This window comes from Musa acuminata, chromosome BXJ3-4 (genome assembly GCF_036884655.1).
Source record: "Musa acuminata AAA Group cultivar baxijiao chromosome BXJ3-4, Cavendish_Baxijiao_AAA, whole genome shotgun sequence".
NCBI lineage: Eukaryota > Viridiplantae > Streptophyta > Magnoliopsida > Zingiberales > Musaceae > Musa > Musa acuminata.
In genome coordinates, this window is record NC_088352.1 from 10,833,964 (window position 1) to 10,854,486 (window position 20,523).

The 20,523-nt window shown below is 34.2% G+C and overlaps 2 protein-coding genes across 2 annotated transcripts; both read left to right on the forward strand.

Annotated features, from left to right (window-relative positions):
* The first annotated feature begins 7,110 nt into the window (after positions 1–7,110).
* LOC135635516 (photosystem II 5 kDa protein, chloroplastic-like) lies at positions 7,111–7,647 on the forward strand. Its single transcript, XM_065146628.1, has one exon. It carries the CDS (start codon positions 7,155–7,157, stop codon positions 7,488–7,490), a length of 336 nt encoding a protein of 111 aa, XP_065002700.1. The 5' UTR covers positions 7,111–7,154; the 3' UTR covers positions 7,491–7,647.
* A 2,603-nt stretch (positions 7,648–10,250) lies between these two features.
* LOC103981388 (calcium-dependent protein kinase 20) lies at positions 10,251–15,470 on the forward strand. The gene is made up of 8 exons (XM_009398108.3): positions 10,251–11,689; positions 12,275–12,398; positions 12,610–12,753; positions 12,933–13,085; positions 13,549–13,664; positions 13,860–14,027; positions 14,436–14,666; positions 14,978–15,470. The coding sequence occupies exons 1-8, from the start codon at positions 11,189–11,191 to the stop codon at positions 15,131–15,133; spliced, it is 1,593 nt and encodes a 530-aa protein (XP_009396383.2). The 5' UTR covers positions 10,251–11,188; the 3' UTR covers positions 15,134–15,470.
* Positions 15,471–20,523: the final 5,053 nt, after the last annotated feature.

Consider the following 20,523-nt stretch of genomic DNA (forward strand, 5'->3'; position numbering starts at 1 on the left):
TTGAATTCGCCAAAATTCACAATGATATGCATGATATTAGATGTATCATCCATTATATTGTAGGATATTTCTAATTATTTTTATTTAAATAAAATTATATTAGTTTAGGGAGTCTTTCAATTTCTATAAGTTGTCGCGATACAGCATATAGAATATTTTAATCTTCTTTCCTTAAATATACTATGAACAAGAAAAAGAAAATAAATAATGAAAAGAGGGAAAGAATGTATACCAAAAGGAGGGAAAAAATTATCAATCTATACCAAAAGTATATTATCATTACTCCCATAAAAAGTGAGTCTGAAAGTCAATTACTCCCAAAAAAATCAACTACAATTTTATTTGATCTTATTTTTCTCCTTATTATTTTTTCTTATAATAAAAGACCATTAAAACAGATCAAAATATTACAATATAATATTAAAATTTTTATATTATATGTTTTTCCTGATGATATGATTTCATAGTTCATGTGCATAATGTCTAGAGGCACAGGATTTTTATCATAAGTGTTGTATGTTATTTTTTTTCTCTTTATTTTTATATAAAAATTAAAAGTAAACTTATTGTTACTTGACCTACTTAAGATTTGATATCAAAGCAAAATAATTTTAGTTATTTAATATTTAAATAGATTTTCATTAGTTTAGAGAGTTTTTGTAAATCTATAAGATGCCACATGGCAACATCGGAAGAATAAAAAGAGGAAAAGTAATCATTTTACGAGAAATGGAACACAAAGAAGGGGGATTACTAGATAAGCAAATCCGAAATTTGATCTTCTCCAAAAATACAAAGTACAACGTATTTGATAAGCGTATTTTCCTGCTTCATATTATTATTATTTTTCTTATATTTAAGGCCTGTGAAAAGATGTTAGAATATTAAATGGAACCACCTATTCACATTCTTTGTGAATCGACATTGTAATCTATGATGAGAGTGCTCTGTAGTTAATCCACTTTAGGACTTCTCGCTGTGATTAGGGGATAAGCCAAAATTGAAAGCATGAGACAAATTTCAATCAGGAAGTCGATAGCACAAAAGAAATCACATTTATCCCCTCACCAAATCATACGAGAAAGAAGTGTGTCATGTAGAAGTTGCATGATGGCTCTCTGTTAGTAATATTTGATGCAAAATGTGTTTCTAAATTATTATAATAGAAATATAATAAAAAATAATACGAAAATAAAATAACGTACCTCTAGCAATTGTTGTCAAGAATTTTTACAACTATTTTTTCTTGAACTTTGATACTTCTCGGCTCAGAACTCTCGCTTTAGATAGTATAGAAAATTCTTTTGATTTCAAAGAGATGTTGAGCCCAACGATCAAAATCCTCGTTTATATAGATGTTCTCCCATCAAAAATATTTATTATCACCAACTCATAACGTTCAAGAATTAATTCAAATTTATAATGTTTGGACCATAATTAATAATTTTAATGATATTAAATATTTAATAATAATGGTTATATTTAGAATAAAAAAATTAAAATATTTAAAACATAATAAATAAATAAATAATAAATAATAAACTTAATGAGAATGATTATATTATTATTAAATAAAATATTTAATAATAACGGTTACATTCTCTCACTTAATCTTTATCGAATAATTTTCTTAAGAAATAAATACATGAATCATAGTGATAAGTCCTCTAAAAGAAAGGATTATCATATCACGATGTATTTAGTTTCTTAATCTTAATGTGGTAATATTACTTAATGAATAAACCTTATGTTTATTCTTGGTCCAATAATAATATATTTTCTCAAAATAATGTGCGCATGAATGAGAAAATATCATAATATATAAGAGTTTTAATATCATTACAAAGTGAAACCAAGTCTCATTTTCTCTACGTGATCTCAACAATCATCAATGAAGTGCTAATATGCTCAATGACTACTTTCTTTTCTTTTACACGTTCTCTTATGGCTAAATACTTAATGTCGATGTGTTTACTTGACTTCCACTTTTATTATTTTTAGTCATAAAGACAACAACTAAATTATCACAGAAAATTTTTAATGACGTAGAAATAGAATCCATGATTCTAAGCCCAAAAATGAAACTCTTAAGCCATACACCATGTGAAGTAGCCTCAAAACATAAGACAAACTCAACTTCCATGGTAGAAGTAGCAGTTAAGGTCTGCTTAGAGCTTCTCCAAGAAATAGCTCCACCAGCTATCATAAAAATATATCTTGATATTGATTTATAAGAACCAACACAACCGACGAAGTCTGAATCTGAGTAACCAATCACATCCAGATTGTCTGTATATTTATACATAAGTATATAATCTTTAGTTCCTTGTAGATACATCATCACTTTCTTTTTAGCTCTCTAGTGGTCTATACCTGGATTACTCTAATATCGTCCTAACATCCCCACAACAAATGCAATATCAGGTCTAGTATAGATCTAAGCATACAAAAAGCTTCATATGGCAAAAGCATATGAGATGTTTTTCATTGATTCTCTTTCAAGGTTGTTCTTTGGGCATTGGTTCAAATTAAACCTATCACATTTCATAATGAGAGCAACACTCGGTGAACAATCCTTCATCCAAAATCTTTCTAAAAGTTTATTGAGATAGGTTTCTTGTGATAAACCTAAAATACCTCAAGGTCTATCTTTATGGATCTTAATACCATTAACATAAGATGCTTCACTCATATCCTTCATGTCAAAATGTTTAGAAATGAATTGTTTCACCTCGTGCAATAAACCCTTATCGTTGGTTGCAAGCAAAATATCAACTACTTATAAAATAAGGAAACATATTTTACTCCCACTGACCTTGGTATATGCATTGATCTATAAGATTTTCAACAAATCCGAATGAAGAAATCACTTCATAGAATTTAAAATATCATTGGCGGGACTTGTTTTAAATAATATATAGACTTCTTAAGCTTACAAACCCAGTGTTCACCAAGAGAAACCTTTAGGTTGTTTTATATAAACCTCTTCCTCTATATCACTATTAAAAAATATTATTTTTATATCTATTTGTTGCAACTCAATGTCAAAATGGACAACCAATGTCAAAATAATATGAAGAGAATCTTTCTTAAATACAGAAGAAAACGTGTATGTATAATTGATTCTCTCCTTTTGAGTAAATTCCTTTACAATAAGTCTTTCTTTATATCTTTTAATGTTACCTAATGAATCTTTCGTAGTTTTAAAGACTCATTTGCAACCAATAGCCTTTGCTTCATTAGGAAACTTTATAAGATCCTAAACTTTATTGCTCATCATGGAATTCATCTTTTCTTTCATAGCATCATGTCACAAATTTGATTCGTTGCAACTCATTGCTTACGAAAAAGGTTTCAAGATCATTTTTGGCTCCAATATTATAGTCAAATTTTTATAGATATACAACATAATCACTAGGAATTGCTGATCTTTTATTTCTAGTAGATCTTCTTAATGTTGTATCATTGTTTCCCTAAGGAACTTGTTGTTCAGGAGCTTGTTGTAATTCCTGAACTTCTTGATCTATTAGAATACTGTCAGCAACTTATGAAATTTCAATGATTAGTTGTTCAGCACTAGTTTGTATTTGAGGAGTGCTATTAACTATAACAAATATATTATTTGATATGGAAGGTTGAGATTCTATATGATCATGTGTAGAAACTATGTTCCTAAAATGATCTCTCCCACTAATTATGTTATCCTCAAGAAATTTAGTGTTTCTTGATTTTACAATCATAATTATATGAGATGGATAATAGAAGTTGTAACCTTTGGACTTTTTGGCATATGCAATGAAATACTCACTAATAGTCCTCGGGTCCAGTTTCTTCTTTTGTGGATTATATATCCTGACCTCATACGAACATCCACAAATGCGCATACGTTGCAAACTCTAATTCCAACCTTTTCATAATTCAAATTGTGTCTTTTGGACGACCTTGATTGGAACTATGTTTAATATATACATAGTCGTCTTTAGTGCTTTAGTCCACAAGAACTTAGGAAGATTGGAGTTGCTAAGCATACTCCGTACTATGTCTAATAATGTTCGATTTCTTCTTTTTGCAACACCATTCTGGTCTGGAGAACCAAGCATAGTATATTGGGCAACAATCTCATGTTCTTGAAGAAACTTAGAAAAAATGACTAGGTGCTTGTCCATTTTTAATATATCTACCATAATATTCTTCACCTTTATCCGATCTCACAATTTTAATTTGTTTACTACATTGGTTCTCAACTTCAATCTTAAATACTTTGAAGCCATTCAAAGCCTTAAATACTTTGAAGGCATTCAATGCTTCATTTTTGTTATGAAGCAAATAGATATACATATATCGTGAGTAATCATCTATAAAGGAGATGAAGTATTTCTAACAATGTGTGTCCATATCTAGACAACATATATCAGTATGAATGATCTCTAATATGTCTGAACTCATATTAGCACCCCTTTTGGATTTATTGGTCTGCTTTCCCTTAATATAGTCCACACAAGTCTTAAAATTAGTAAAATTAAGAGATATGTTTGAATCTCCGATGTCATAATATAGAGGAGTCATCATTAATATTACACCTTTTAGTACCAGCTTGAACATGCATTGAACTTTGAGTATCATCATTTTATAGTAAAATATGATAAATACCATCAGATAAAATATCTTTCCCAACACAATCAGATTTATATAATAAATGAAATAATGTATCTTTAAAATTAAAGGAATATCGAACTGGTACGAGTATGGAAATAGAAATTATGTTTCCTGAGAAACTTGGTACATAAAAAGTCATTTCCAATTTTAAAATAAAACCACTACTTAAAGTTAAAATGCATGTTCCAATTGCTTTTACATGTGAGCTTATCTTATTTCCTGATAAGATACTTTGCTCACTTCCCATTGGCTTCCTTAGGTTTTGCATACCCTGCAAAGAGTTTGCAATATGGATTGTTGATCCAGAGTCAATCCACCATGTGTTAATATTAACATTAATCATATTAGATTCATAACACAAACGATGTTGGTTTACCTTTCTTTTCACGTCATTGTTGGAATTTCGTACATTCCTTTTTTCATATGTTAGTTTCTTTTACAAAAGAAACAGTTTGCTTCTTTCTTGATATCAACGTAGGATGGTATTTTATCTTTTCCTGCCGATGAGCATTATGATTGGCTTGATTTTTGTCAGTTTTGTTCTTCTTACGAGTGGTTACCACCAATACACTCTCACCCAGTTCCATCACTAGCCTCTCTTCTTCTTGAACACACATGGTCATTAATTTATTGATTGATTATTTATCCTTATGTGTATTGTATGAAATCTTAAATGACCTATATTGATGTGGAAGGGTGTTTAGAATATAATGCATTAGGAAATATTCTGATATATTAACCTCAAGTTTCTTAAATTGAGCAACAATATCTCGTATTTGCATTATATGCTCAGCACACCCTTTATGTTTGTGAGTCTAAGGGATGATAATTTTATTATTAGGGTACTTGCTAGCATCTTTTCCGAAGTAACGAATTGCTCATCAATAGCTTGTAGCAAGTCTCGGACCTTCTCATGGTGGTCAATAAAACCATGTATGCCAACAGTTATCTTAGTCTTGATAAATATCACGTTGAGTAGATTGGATCGCTCCTATCGCTCATATAACAAGACCTTAGTTAGAGTGCTGGTATTATTGACTACATGTGGTTTGTCATTCCTAATAGCATAATCAATATCCATCTACCATAAATGGAGAAGAACCCTATACTCCCATATCTTATAGTTATCACCCTTGAGTTCGAGAATGTCACATCGAATATCAGATAAATTAACAGTTTGAGAAACTATATAAAATCAAATATGTTTATGTCAAAATTTGAGGCTTAATAGTTTAAAGTGCATATTTTACTAATGTGAAACATGCAAAAAAAAATATGAATCTCATGACATAAAAAATTACTTGTGGGCTAAATTCTTGATTCAAATAGATTCAAATAGTCATTATGATAAAACTATCAAATTAATTATAAAAATAATTTGATATTTTATCTTGATTAATTATATTAAATATAATAAAAGATTATGTGAGATAATAATTATTATATTAAATATAATCAATTATGATGTTTAATTACTTATGATCCTTATTTTAACTTTATATATAATTTTAATTAATTAAGGATGATGTGACTAATTCTTTATTAATTAAGATTATATGGATCACTAGACATTTTGGACATATGAAATTGACTCATAAGCATAAATTAATATAATCAAATATGCATATATAATATGAGTATTTTACCAACTTCAAATATTGAAAGGTTATATTCTCATTATTTTTAACATGAAATATATCAAGAAGTTCAAAAAAGAAACCAAAATAAAGTCATATTCATGGTATAAAAAATGAAAACTCTTTCATATCAAGATAGAGGTCAATTGGCTCCGAAACCAAATCTTAAATATGTTTCTAAATCATTATAATAGAAACACAATAAAAATTGATACGGGAACGAAATAACATACCTCTGGCCATTATTGTCAAGAATTTCTATAACGGTTTCTTCTTGAACTTTGGTATTTCTTGGCTTAGAACTCTCGCTTTAGATGGTGTAGGAAATCCTTTTAACTTTAAAGAGATATTGAACCAAGGACCAAAATATTCGTTTATATAGATGTTCTCTCGTCAAGAACATTTATTATCAACTCATATCGTTCAAGAATTAATTCAAATTTATAACGTTTGGAAGAAGAATTTTAATGATATTAAATATTTAATAATAATTATTATATTTAAAATAAAAAATCGAAATATTTAAAATATAATAAATGAAGAAATTGAATGATAAACTAAATGAAAACGGTTACAGTATTATTAAATAAATTATTTAATAATAACCGTCCTCCGCGTAGAAATGGTTGATCCGAAGCTTGAATACGTGGAGAAGAGAACGGAGACGTCCTCGTGCTCTCGATAGAAGAAATCCCACGTGTATTCGAGCCATTGGAAGGTTCATTCCTCGTGATAAGATAGACGAATTGGCACCTCACGAGTCCCATCTCCTCTCCGCCTCCGTTTACTTCTTATTAGAGCAGTGTTCGATCTACCGACCCACTCAGCTTGCCAGAAGAGCAGCATTGCGGCGACGCGGCCATGGCATCACTCACCATGATGGCTTCCTTCCTCGGCGGCGCCGTCAGCATTCCTGGCCGCCCCTCTATCAGACGTCGCACCGGGCAGGGCCTTGCCGTGGCCCAGGCGGCTGCCAAAAATCGAGACGTGGCCCAGCCCAACCCCGAAGCTCGCGGCGACGGCGAGCGCGAGGGTCGGCGCGCCGTGATGCTCGCGGCTGCCGCGGCCGCGGCGTGCGCCATCGGCCAGGGGATCGCGAACGCCGAGGAGGAGCCCAAGCCGGGGACGCCGGAGGCGAAGAAGAAGTACGCGCCGATCTGCGTGACCATGCCGACGGCGAAGATCTGCCGCAAGTGAGGCTCCTCCATCCGTTTCCCCCTGCTCAGGGAGGTCACTCCCAATCTAGCTGAGTCGGGCCTTGCGCTTTCATGTAGTCCTCCTCCGCTTGGTTTAGTTTGGCGTGTGCCAATCTGTAACTATGCGTGACTCTATATCCATGTTAGCTTTGGGAAGACGCCCTTCGTCATCGTCAGCTTATGAGCTGCAGCACTCGCCAATGGGGATTGAAGGCGACTCGGGTCTTTGGGCTTACCAGAGTCGCCTTCGATCTCGTCTTCCGTATGCCTTCTTCTTAGCTTCGTAAAGACGGCAAATTTTGATGCTTCAATTCTTCTTTCTTCATTAAATGATACAGAAATTATGCACAGTCAAACATCTAGAGAAGTGCTTAATGTCAAAGTAAAAAATAGATCCAAGGAAATCTTTGCAAAGATATTGATGTGTGGGTGTCTCGGTTCCTCTTCACACTAACCTCGTTATGGATGGACTGCCACCTGCTCTGCTCCCCTCACATACACTGAAGTATCTCTGCCGATGGAGGGGGCTAAGTACAAACACATCGACAAAACCCATGCAGATGGCAGAGAACCGAAGCTTCGCAGAAGCTCAACTCCCTGCTTTCCGCAGCAGCGTTAACTGCGGCCCAACCACACGTTAATCAGACCTTCCAACACTTACCCGTACATTGTCTGCCATCTGTACGCAGGAAGACTCCTTCCAAGAACCCTCGCCCTTCTTCTTCTTCTTCTTCTTCCCAGTATTTAAGAGGTCTTCTCCTTCCCGACTCATCCAACTAATGATGGATGATAGATACTCTGACGGCATGGGCGGGGGAATGGCTAAGCTTTTAGTACTTCTTGCCATCTATTTAATACAATTTTATTCGAATTATTCCTTATCTTGTTTTAATTAAATAATAAAACAAGACAGAGATTAAAATTATGCGAAAATTTAATATCAAGATTGAAACAAGTATCGTAGATCAAAGATAAAAATTGTATATCTTTGAACATGATAATCAACATGATATTTCGAATGTCGCAAAGTAACATATTGTAACAATCTATAAATACGTTAATGATACGATTAGGCCCGTCACGTTAATCTATACGAGAAAATAAAAAGTTAAATATGAAAAAAAATAAGAATAGAGGTTAGGATAAGTAATTAGGAGTTTCTCCCATCTCCTAATAAATTATCATAAATAAAATTTCTTTTTATTGATCGATAATCTCATAATTCAATTAAGATCTCAATATATTTTAACCAATTAATCAACATAAAGTGTTATAACTACTGCTAATGGATCAGAGTCGACAGCCTGAGGAGAGAGACAAGGATGGGGATGGAGCACAGGACTCGATGGAGTTTCGTGTGTTGAAGGGAAGGCTGAGCCTTACACTGATGGAGCAGCCGAAGAGGACATTAGGGGATGCTACAGCATCGTTGCTGTGCATCGGACATTTGATGTGTCAGGCGCCATTGCTAAATAAGTCAGTTCTGTTTTTTTTTTTTTGTGTTAAATAGTTTTTTATTCATCATCGTATAAATATTTTAGATGATCACAATACCGAGATATATAATACCGTATCATATCGATGTTTCGAAATTGACTTGATATGATACAGTACCAATGTACCGAGCGATACACCATAATATACCGAATAAATTTATATATTTTTTTATTATTATAACACGATAGTACAGCTACAATATAGCACTGTAACGTATAGTACTATAGCACTACTATAATGTAATAATGTAGCACTGTAGCAGTATCGGACGGTCCGCATATCGGTATATCGTCGGACCGATATGTATCGCCTGTACCGAACGGTACCATTCGGTACTCCATACCATGTGCAATATATCACTATTATATTAACATTTGAGGTATAAATTTATTGAGTGGCATCTTAAACCATCAATGTTTAATAAATGATAAGATTCGTATCTTGGGATGATTTATTAATATTTTTATAGACTTATATTTTCTTATGATTTTTTTAAACCTCATTTGAAAATCATTCTTCTATCATTTTATTCATGACTAAATACTATTAGTTTATTAGGATGATAGATGAGAAAAGAGATTTAAGAACACCATAAAAAGATTAATAAAAATAATAATAAAATACTCTAAATTATCTTTTTGTGTGGTTTGGGACCAAATTATCTTATTTTCCGATGTGTCAACTCCAAAAAAAACAAAGTACTGAGAGTAGATCTCCGTTGATTTGGAATCCCCCCTACGCATCGAATAATCGATTAAGTTGGTTAGCACATTCCAACAAGCGTTATTCACGGGTGGAGCTCCACACAAAGTCAACGGTTTCACGGTCTCCACATGATCCTGCCAAAGTCAAATCAAGTCCAAGCCCCAAGCGACACGTTTTCCTCGATCGAGATTCGAGTTCCACGTAACGTGGTTGACCAATCAACCAGATTTGCCAGGTTTCCATGTCTCTCGTTCCTGTTTCCAACCCTTGGGTTAAGTCAACGGGCAAGGTCTTGGGCTCGCAAACTTTTGACTGTAGCATGCCCACAATAATTTCTCATGTCTCCTTTGATCATACTAAATGGAATTATTTAGTTATACTTCTAAAAATTATCGATTTTATACATTTATATTCCTAAATTTAAATTTAGTGTCTGTAAAACTAATGTGACACAAAGATACGGAAGATCGATATATTTATTGAGGATGATAGCTTCCTTAGTGGCATTCATGTAGCCGGACAAAGATGGAACAGGACGGATAGGTGCTTCTCTGGGAGAAGTCAAGATTTTTAATGCTGCAAATTTCCGGGAAGGTCTCGCAATTTATTATTTGCCTCTCTTCCTACAGCTTGATCTTTGAGCTCAAAACACCGATGTTTTCTTCTGTGAGAGGAACAGCAGAAAGAAATCATCTGCTTTGATTGATAAGACTGCGTTTTCTTTCTTTGTAACTGTCGAGAGAGAGGGGAGAACTGGTCAGCATATTCTTAGATGGTCAAGTCTTGTGTTTGAAAGTGTAGCTCGGTACACAAAGGAGGCTAAAAATAATCTAGAAGTGGGCATCTTCTTCATCCCTGTAAGCCTTAGCTTGTTAGATTGATGTCGCAATTGGAGGGAAAAGAAGGCAGATCTTTTCTTGGTTTGACCAACTTAAACAAGTGATCTTGCAGCGTAAGAAAGCGAGCAGAATTTGCCTCTCGTTTCTCCTTCCTTTTCATTGTTGTTGCGAGTAGAGGGAGGCCCAAGTTGGAATCTTTGACCTTCTCCTCCCACCTTCCTTAGCTGATTCAAACCCCCCATCTGTTGAATGAGTTGTTGCTATTTATGACGTTCTAGTTCTCTTGTTTAAGCCCGGGGATCGTAGCACGCCTCATGACCCCATAAAAACCCTTGCTTTGCACTCGGTTCTGATCAGATTGAGAGAGTTGGAGAGGGGAGAAGGGAAAAGAGAGGCGCCAGAGCCCAAGTTTTTTTTTTTTTGGAAGAAGCTAAATTGGGAGGAACAACGGAGGAAAGAAGTGGATTTGGGTGATTCTTATCCAAACAAAGGCGCCGTTTTCTGTCTTAGATTTTCCAACGGGTTTTACCTTCCAAGCTTGATCCTTTAATTTCGTTGAGGGGTTTTGGAGGATTCCATCTTAGCTAGGCTTGGTTAGGTTAATCCCTGAAGTAAACGTTGAAGATCAGATCTTGATCGAAGAAATTGCTGAACTTTGATGGGGAATTGCTGCGCCGCCCCTGTTGATCCGGAGAAGAAGAAGGCGAAGAAGAAGAAGGAGAAGAAACCGAACCCCTTTTCCACCGATGGCCACCACGGACCCACACCCAGCCTCGTCGTCCTCAAGGACTCCGCCGGCCGGGACATCCGGAGCCGGTACGACCTCGGCCGGGAGCTCGGCCGTGGGGAGTTCGGCATCACCTACCTCTGCACCGACAAGGACTCAGGGGACCTCTTCGCCTGCAAGTCCATCTCCAAGAAGAAGCTGCGGACCATCGTGGACATCGAGGATGTGAGGAGGGAGGTGGAGATCATGAGGCACTTGCCAAGCCACCCCAACATCGTGAGCCTCAGGGACACCTATGAGGACGACGCCGCTGTCCACCTGGTCATGGAGCTATGCGAAGGAGGGGAGCTGTTCGATCGGATCGTTGCGAGGGGGCATTACACCGAAAGGGCGGCCGCCATGGTCATCCGAACAATCGTCCAAGTGGTGCAGGTAGTTCCCCTTCCATTATCTACTTCTTTTTTATTCTAAATTGGATCCCTGTTTTCCATTTGCTAATCCTTTTGATCATAGAATTCATCGACATTCTTGCTATTTTGTGCACTTGGATCTCCTGAGAATATATATACATATTTGTCGTGAAAGGACAATGTTCTTCCTTTTTTTACTTTCTCTGTTGAGGAACTATTTATTTTATGCTGTGTAATCACCTCAAAAATTTGTTGATAAACCATTTGTGAACTTCTACGGACAAAACTTGCAAAACATTTGTTTCTCTTTTTTTTTCCCGGATCTTTAGCCTCCTTATGTTGGTCCTAATTGCTCTCATTCATGAGCAAAATTGGGGGTACTCTGCTTGTTAGTGGCAGTTCCAGGATGCATTCTGCTTAGGTTCAATGGCATAACATGTTCATTCAAGCTGGATTTGAACATTTTCATGCCTGAATTATGACTCGTCTATATATGTCGCTTGAAATACTATGCTTTTCGAAGCTGGATTTTAATGTTGGTATGACTAAAATCTTATCAAATTAGTTAATCTGCTGATATGTAATTATTTGCTCTATGCCGTCGCAGAATTGCCACATGCATGGGGTGATGCACCGAGACCTCAAGCCTGAGAACTTCTTGTTTGGAAACAAAAACGAAAATGCCCCTTTGAAAGCGATCGATTTTGGGTTGTCTGTATTTTTTAAACCAGGTATTACAATAATATGAAGAATATTTTGATGGTATCTTATCATGTTTTCCTGTTATTATCCTTCAGCATGAAACTCAAAATGCTTTTTGATACCTGAGTTGCTATAAGTTCATGAAAATTCATTCGCCGGTCATACCAGTTAATGGAGCAATAGTGTGTAGGTGATCTCATGATTTCTGACAGCTTTGCTGGTTTCATTTTTGCTGCACAGGTGAGCGCTTCACTGAGATAGTTGGTAGTCCTTACTACATGGCTCCGGAGGTTTTAAAGCGAAACTATGGCCCGGAAATTGATGTCTGGAGTGCAGGAGTTATCCTATACATCCTGCTTTGTGGTGTGCCACCATTTTGGGCAGGTAATTTTCTCCATTGAAAGCCAAAAGGAAGAGAATTACAGGGACGGATAAAGTTTGAAATCAAACCATTTGATACTTCATGCGTTACCAATTGATGAACTGTACAGAGCTATATAGTCAAGTCCATATGATAATCCACTGAGCATCTGTTAGTTAATTAACATCCGGTGCTTATGCAGAAACGGAACAAGGCATTGCACAGGCAATTATTCGTTCTGTTATCGATTTTAGAAGAGACCCGTGGCCAAAGGTTTCTGATGCTGCCAAAGACCTTGTCAAACGGATGCTTGATCCAGATCCTAATAGACGTTTGACAGCTCAGGAAGTGCTTGGTAAATCTTCATTACCTACCTGTTCTTCATTAAGTATTGCTTGAACTGACATTTTTCTGTTTGACTAAATCATATTTGCTGTCCTTTCTAAAATGTACCAAGCACTTTAAGGAAAACAATCCTCCTATCATGCTTCCCAATAACATGAGGGAACCGAACCCATGAATAACAACATCCAGAAATGATTGTGTCCGGTAGGCAATCTTCAATTTCTTTTGTTTTTACATCAAATAAAGTGTGCAATGCTGGATACCAAAAACAAACTTGTTGAATTCATCATATGACGAATAGCTTTTTGTCCTTTTCATGTAGGATGTTTTTTTACAATACTAATATACTGTTTCCTTCAACTTAGATTTAGACTTCACAAAAACTATTTGTGCAGTCTATTGGGTTTTATCTACATCTAAAGTAATTCATGTGGCATATGCTTCATTCTTAAAAGTGTTTCCCTGCATTGCAGATCACCCGTGGTTGCAAAATGCCAAGAAGGCTCCCAACGTTAATCTTGGTGAAAGTGTTCGCGCAAGACTGCAGCAATTTTCAGTGATGAACAAATTTAAAAAGAAAGCTCTTAGGGTAAGAATCTGTTGCATGTATTAATGGACTTCTTATCCTCTTTAACACCTCATCATAAGCAATCCTATGTGCATGGCCATGTTTATCGCAGAGTCATCCTTGTGATACACTTGATCAAGATTCACAACTTTTTATATATTCCTTGTCATCTGGCAGAAATTTAATGCTGATACATTTGGAACTGCATTCCTGCAGGTGGTGGCTGAACATTTATCTGTGGAAGAGGTTGCTGATATAAAGGATATGTTTGAGAAGATAGACGTGAACAGCAAAGGGCAAATAACACTTGAGGAGCTAAAACATGGTTTGCACAAGCTTGAATACCCGATTTCTGATGCAGATCTCAAGATACTAATGGACGCAGTAAGTTTCTTCCTGAGCATTTAGTTTTTATTTATTATCCTCTGTAAATTTGTACCTCAGCAAGGTAATCTCATGCTCAATTATTGGTTTAATTTGGTCTGTCATGGAATGTTAAGGGTATGAACATGTGATTTCGTGATTTTTGATATCTTGTTATGCTTGTTTAGGATTTTTTTTGTTGATTGATATGAACATGACATTCCGAGATTAGATGCTAAATTGTATCATTCAATAATGCATGGTGTTTTGGTTGATTTCTCAATAAGCTTGAAGAGTTTAGCTGTGCAGAGATTATTCTGCAAAAGCAGACCCTGCTATGGTGCCCAAGTGTAGCATACAACAGATGCGAGTGCTGAACATGAATACTTACTCTTGCTATTTTAAACTTGTTGACCTTCTTCATGACAGGCCGATGCCGATGGAAACGGCTCTCTGAACTATAGAGAATTTGTTGCTGTCTCTATCCACATAAGAAAGATTGGAAATGATGAGCACCTGCACAAGGCCTTTCGATATTTTGATCGAAATAATACTGGATACATAGAAATTGAAGAGCTCAGTGACTGTTTGGCTGATGAATTGGGTCCAAACCATGAAGAAGTGATTAATGCCATTATTCGTGATGTAGACACCGACAAGGTCAGTTTTATACTTATATGTTAGCTTCCAGTTGTAGCTCTATTTCTCCCCATTTCCTTTTATATTCTGTCTCTTTTCCTCTCAATATAAAAAGAAAAATCCTTCTCAAGGTGTAAAAATATACCTATTCTAGTTTGTAGAATGTAAACATAGATCTAACATGAAGATGTTGGTAGTTTTCCGTATCAGAAGGTTATCGGTCGACAACTTTCTAGATGAATGATAAGTAGGAAAAGTGCATCGTGCTTAGACAGTTCTCATGGTAAAACACTAATAAGTTGAAATTTTCATCTTCTTTTCTTCAATTTCAGGATGGGAAAATAAGCTACGAGGAGTTTGCCATGATGATGAAAGCGGGTACGGATTGGAGGAAGGCATCAAGGCAGTATTCCAGGGAACGATTCAGTAACCTAAGCTCAAAACTGATGAAGGATGGATCTTTGCAGTTGAAAAGCGAGGATAGATGAGAACTGAACAGACATATATTTGCGAGTTTCAAACTTGAGATCTTGTTTGGTTAGCTTTTTGATATATTTTTTTCTTGTCATATTTGTTTCCGTAACGATCCCGAAAGTTGGTTCTTCCCACTTTTTTCTTCTTTTCTTCGGTTTCTTCGATAGAGCAAGGGGATTGTGGGCATTTGAGATTGACAATATGTGTGGACTACAAAGGGATGCCAATGGGTTGTGTGGTTGTATATATGCATGTATTTGCATCTCCACAAGTTGGAAGGGACACAAGTGCTATTTGTATTCTTACACCTTAAATATATAATTCAGCAGATCTGCACATTTGATGTCATCAGATTTGGTTGTCGTTAAAGTTGCTTGTGATACCTCACTTTGTTGAAAACCAACTGACAATTCACAATCAGAACAAATTAGTCAATTCCATAGAAATATAGAGAATGCTGTGAACAGTTGTAGCATGTGGCAAACTTCTATGAATCTGATATTATTTGTAAGATGTGAGACTTCATTGGTCTGATGTCAACTTTAATCTCTCTCCCTTTGATTCCTTCAAATGCAAAGACAATTGTTGTCCAGTTTGTCAAGGATATGACAATTGTGCTTGCCTAATTGTTCTAGACTTGTTGACCTTTGCCTTCCAATGCCATCTGAGAATTTTTCCTGACCTCTTTTCTGATACAGTGAACAGTGACATTTACAAGAACAGGAAATCCTATCAGAATCTCTGTAACTATAATCTCAGTGATTTCTTTCAGCCCCCACTGTGACCTTAATGTCATGATTTCTGTCCCAGTAACAAAAGTTTTGAATCGAAAATCGAATCGGATCAATGATTCGACGGTTTCGAACCGAATCGGAACTGGTTTCGATAGTTTGGTTTTGAATCGGCCCCCAAAAAAAAAAAAAAAAAAAAGAACGATCAAATGCTCATCTAAATAAATAATGAATGATTAATTAGAGAGAAATTAAAAAATAAAATAAAATGTGTTCCTGAATTCGGAAGTGCTTGAAATCGATTCAGTTCTAGAACTAGATCAGAATAATTAAAAATATTTATTATTTTTAAGTAGTGGCCAAATTCATTCCTCGAACTTGCAGATGTAATAATCATTCAGTCGTGATATATATCATCACATAGCCTCCTCCGTTGACTCTCATTCACCCGTATAACAATGCTGACGGTAGCTCCTCACACAAATGCATCCATGACAGTCTTCCCTTAGGACGATCGACATGTCGAACTCTCATCTGCGCCTTGAGCTGCTATTCCTCCAAAGTCGCTGTCCAGCACGTCACGAAAAGACATGGCTGGAGAGATCTCCAAGCTCGACCGCTACTTTTTCTCGTATGATGGCAACGGGATGATGCGAAAGGGAACAGCAAAGAGTGCTTCGTTTCCAAAGAATACGAAGGGCCGTGACATCCTCCCGTCACTTTCCATCACCCCCCCTCCCCCCCCCCCGTCTCCGTCCTTCCCCGGAAAACACCTCTCTTGTGGGTTGGGCATTGAAAGTGAGGAAGCCGTGTGAACTCCTCGAGGCTTGCGTGTAACAATTCACCGGCAGTCCGATAATGATCGGAGGACTGCAGATAAATTTGGTGTCGGCCACAAGCGGTCGGTGTTGAAGGTGAGATGTCCATTGCGTGAGGCTCGTGTCCTGTGCCGGCGGCTTTCGAGCATGAGGTCTCGAACTGTTCTCGATGGGGATGAACCCAAACTGCCCTCCTCTTTATGGTAGAATCGTTTTCACACGAGGACAATTTGGTCTTTTAACACATCAAATTTCATTATTTGAATAGTTCTCTTCTGATTATTTGAATTATAGTCACTATCTTTTAAATCTAAAGTATTAACCAAAAACTATTCATATTTTATATGTTATATATATATATATATATATATATATATATATATATATATATAGTCGATTTGAAACAGATGATTTTAATTTTGATTCTAATTTATAGAAATCGAAATCGAATCGATCCCAATTTTAGTTCAATTCGGAATCATCGAACCATTGACTTAATATCGATATATTTTTAGATCTAAATTATTAATCACTATATCATAAAAATTATTTATTATTTAGTTGTTAACATTTAATCGATTTAAAACTTATTATTTCGATTCTGATTCTAATTTTTAGGAATAATGATCCTAGTTCAATTTAGAATGGTTGACCCGATTCGATTTCGATTTTAGATTGAGTTGATTTTGATTCGAACTAAATATTGATCATCTCTATTTTTAAGTTTATTATTGACAGTTAGTAAATTAGTTTACTTGTGAATAATTGCACTAAAATTTTTACATTCAAAATATTAATTTAATTATGATGTGGCATATGAACGTTAAAACTTCATCGGTTAATTTATTTTGCACTAAAACATTAATGTGGTTTGTGATGGACTCATCCAATTGAGATCCCATCAAATTAATCGGTAAATATCTTAATGTTTGATAGCCATATTTTGAGAGTGGGTTCCATCTTTATCATTTAACTTTGTATAGAAAAAGAAAAGAGGCATGAAACCACAAATTCATTGGATTTTATTTGTGAACGACAAAAAAAAAATTTATTCCACAAAAAAAGGCTCAAGATTTTATAAATTACTATATATATCTTTATTTTATTATGGTTTAAACCAATGAATGAATAGAAAAATAAAAAAGTAAAATTATAAATATAGAAAAATAAAAAAAGATATGGCACTCTTTGATATATTTGAAAAAAAATATAACCCTTGTGGATGAATTCTAAAAACTATAATATTTCCTAATAAAACGCCAACATCATATCATATAAGAAGCATTTTCTAAACGTAAAATGTGAAAATTATCCGTTTGGAACTTAGGATAGTAAATAAAAAAAAATGGTGATAATTAATTAGGAGATTTATTACATATTATCTCATTAATTAGATATATTTAATATTTCAGTTCCTATATTTTTAAAAATTATATTAATTTTTTATAATTATGAAAGTGAAAATTTTAAGTCATTATATATGATTAAAATAATAATCTTATAAGATTAAAAATTAAGAGAGAGATTTTGTTAGAACAATAAAATTATATATTTTACTTTCGTAAATATAAGAATCTTAATATAATTTTAAATTCTAAAGATAACTAATTAATTAGTCCTTAGTGAGGGGTTGATGGAATAAAGATTTCACATATTACAGTGCATGTGTGCTTAGTGGATTCCCACATCTCGATGCCTTGGAAAATGGAGAGGGAATAAAGGCCTCGGAGTTCTCATGTCTCTTTGGCCAAACACCGGAGGGATGGGGGATAGTGTTTAGGATAGAGAAAGGGGGTAGAGAGAGAGAGAGAGAGAGAGAGAGAGAGATGTGACTATGAGTAGCACCACATGACTATGAGAGAAGTGTCAACTTAACACCTATTTCTTGACTGTATTCCTAATTTACAACATGACATCGATTCATGAATGGTTTCACCATCGACAAAGGTGCTTTGGGGAGTGAATAAAATTATTTGTTTTCTTTTTTCTTTATAAAATTTGAATATATCATATTTGGATTTATCAAAGGGATGATTAACTCATTAACTTAAGTTGTAGATTTATTTGGTTTTCTCATAACGTCCAATATCATATTCACTCTAGGATAATTTATTATGCCGAGATAATTGACCTATAGGTATAAATTATTAATTAAAATGCTTAAGCTCGATAGTAATGATAGACTCCCAATTGATATCATAAAATTAATCAAAGACAATATCTTCTACATCGTTGAAGGATGATAATAAATGTTGGGAGAATTTAGTTGTACTAAGTTTTAATTTTGCATTATGATGTTTGTTGATTAAAACTCGATATTTCACCCATATGTTTTGAATCATGTATAGTACTAAAATTAGAATATTTGGCTTCTCTTTCTTCTTTTTGAAAAAAAAATATCTATCTCTTAAGAGAAAATAATTAGTTAATATTTTTAAAATATTTTTTTATAAAGATAAAATAATGAAAGCGAGATTCAAGTTCAAGATGTTGCAATGATGTATCACTCACTTAATGATATTTGATACATTAAAATTAATTAGATATGAAATTTATTACTCATTTAGTGAGCGTTCTCAATATTACGCCTTAAAAACAAAATGAGATTTTGAGTTTCACGAATTTCATCTCTCAAATGCTCTCTTGTATATCCAAAAAATAATTTTTATAAATCTTTTTTTTTCTTTTTGGAAGATAGAAGAGCGAAATAATCAACCTATTGATATATTGGAAGGCAAAAAAAATTCTTCCAATATCTCAATTTTGAGTTCAGAAAATAAGTTATTTATATCACGATTCGAGTTACAAAATTAATTTCGTTATATTTGATATATCTATTTGTATCACGATTCAAGTCTCAATAAAATTGTGTGCATTGACACTTTATGGCACACGAGAGTCTCGCGGATATATATATATATATATATATATATATATATATATATATATATATATATATATATATATATATATATATATATATGATATTCCTAAAAAATGATGTTAACATGATTCATTTTAGTGATTAAATTAATATGAATTTGATTAATGGGGCAATCGATATGGGAATGTACATAATAACTTTGGTTGGTCCATATTAATGGGATTTACTAGTCCATTTAGTTGAGGAGAACTTGTGAGTTGATTTGGTTCACTTTTATCGTGAAATTACATTACTTTCCTAAAAGCCTTGAGATAGACAATATTAAAGTGACATTTGTTGAGATAAAATTGTCAAAGGAAAAAAAATAATATAAGTATTGTTAAATGAGAAGACATCGCAAAATTTTCAATGGATGATAATAAGAAAAGGTGATGAACGTAGTGAAAATTTAGACTCTTTTTCCATGTCATTAAGATTATCCACACTTCAATTGTCATGAAAATAATTTGATATCTGAATTATTATATATATTTTTTATTTTAATTTAGTGATAATGTAATGACTTAGCTAACTAAATCATAATATGCATCGACCATGATTTATAATCCACATGTGGTATGATTAGTATGATTCATAATGATTATAATCCTTTCGTTGATGATATGACACTAATAGAAATATTATTTTTGCACATACAAAGAACCTTACTTGCTTGAGATGATGACTGATAATCTCAATGTCAAGATAAACTATAACTCTCGGTTATTTGGACACATGATTATACAACTCATAGATACGTTCTCTTATTATATTTTTTGAATCATATAAATCTATTATCGACTTAGACATCAAATAAGCCTCGATATGATATCTCGATGTAGTTTTATAGATTATCTATCGAACCTCTTCGGATACTATTAACTACGATGAATTTAGAAGTGAACATCGACTAAATCCGAATTTATTTTTTA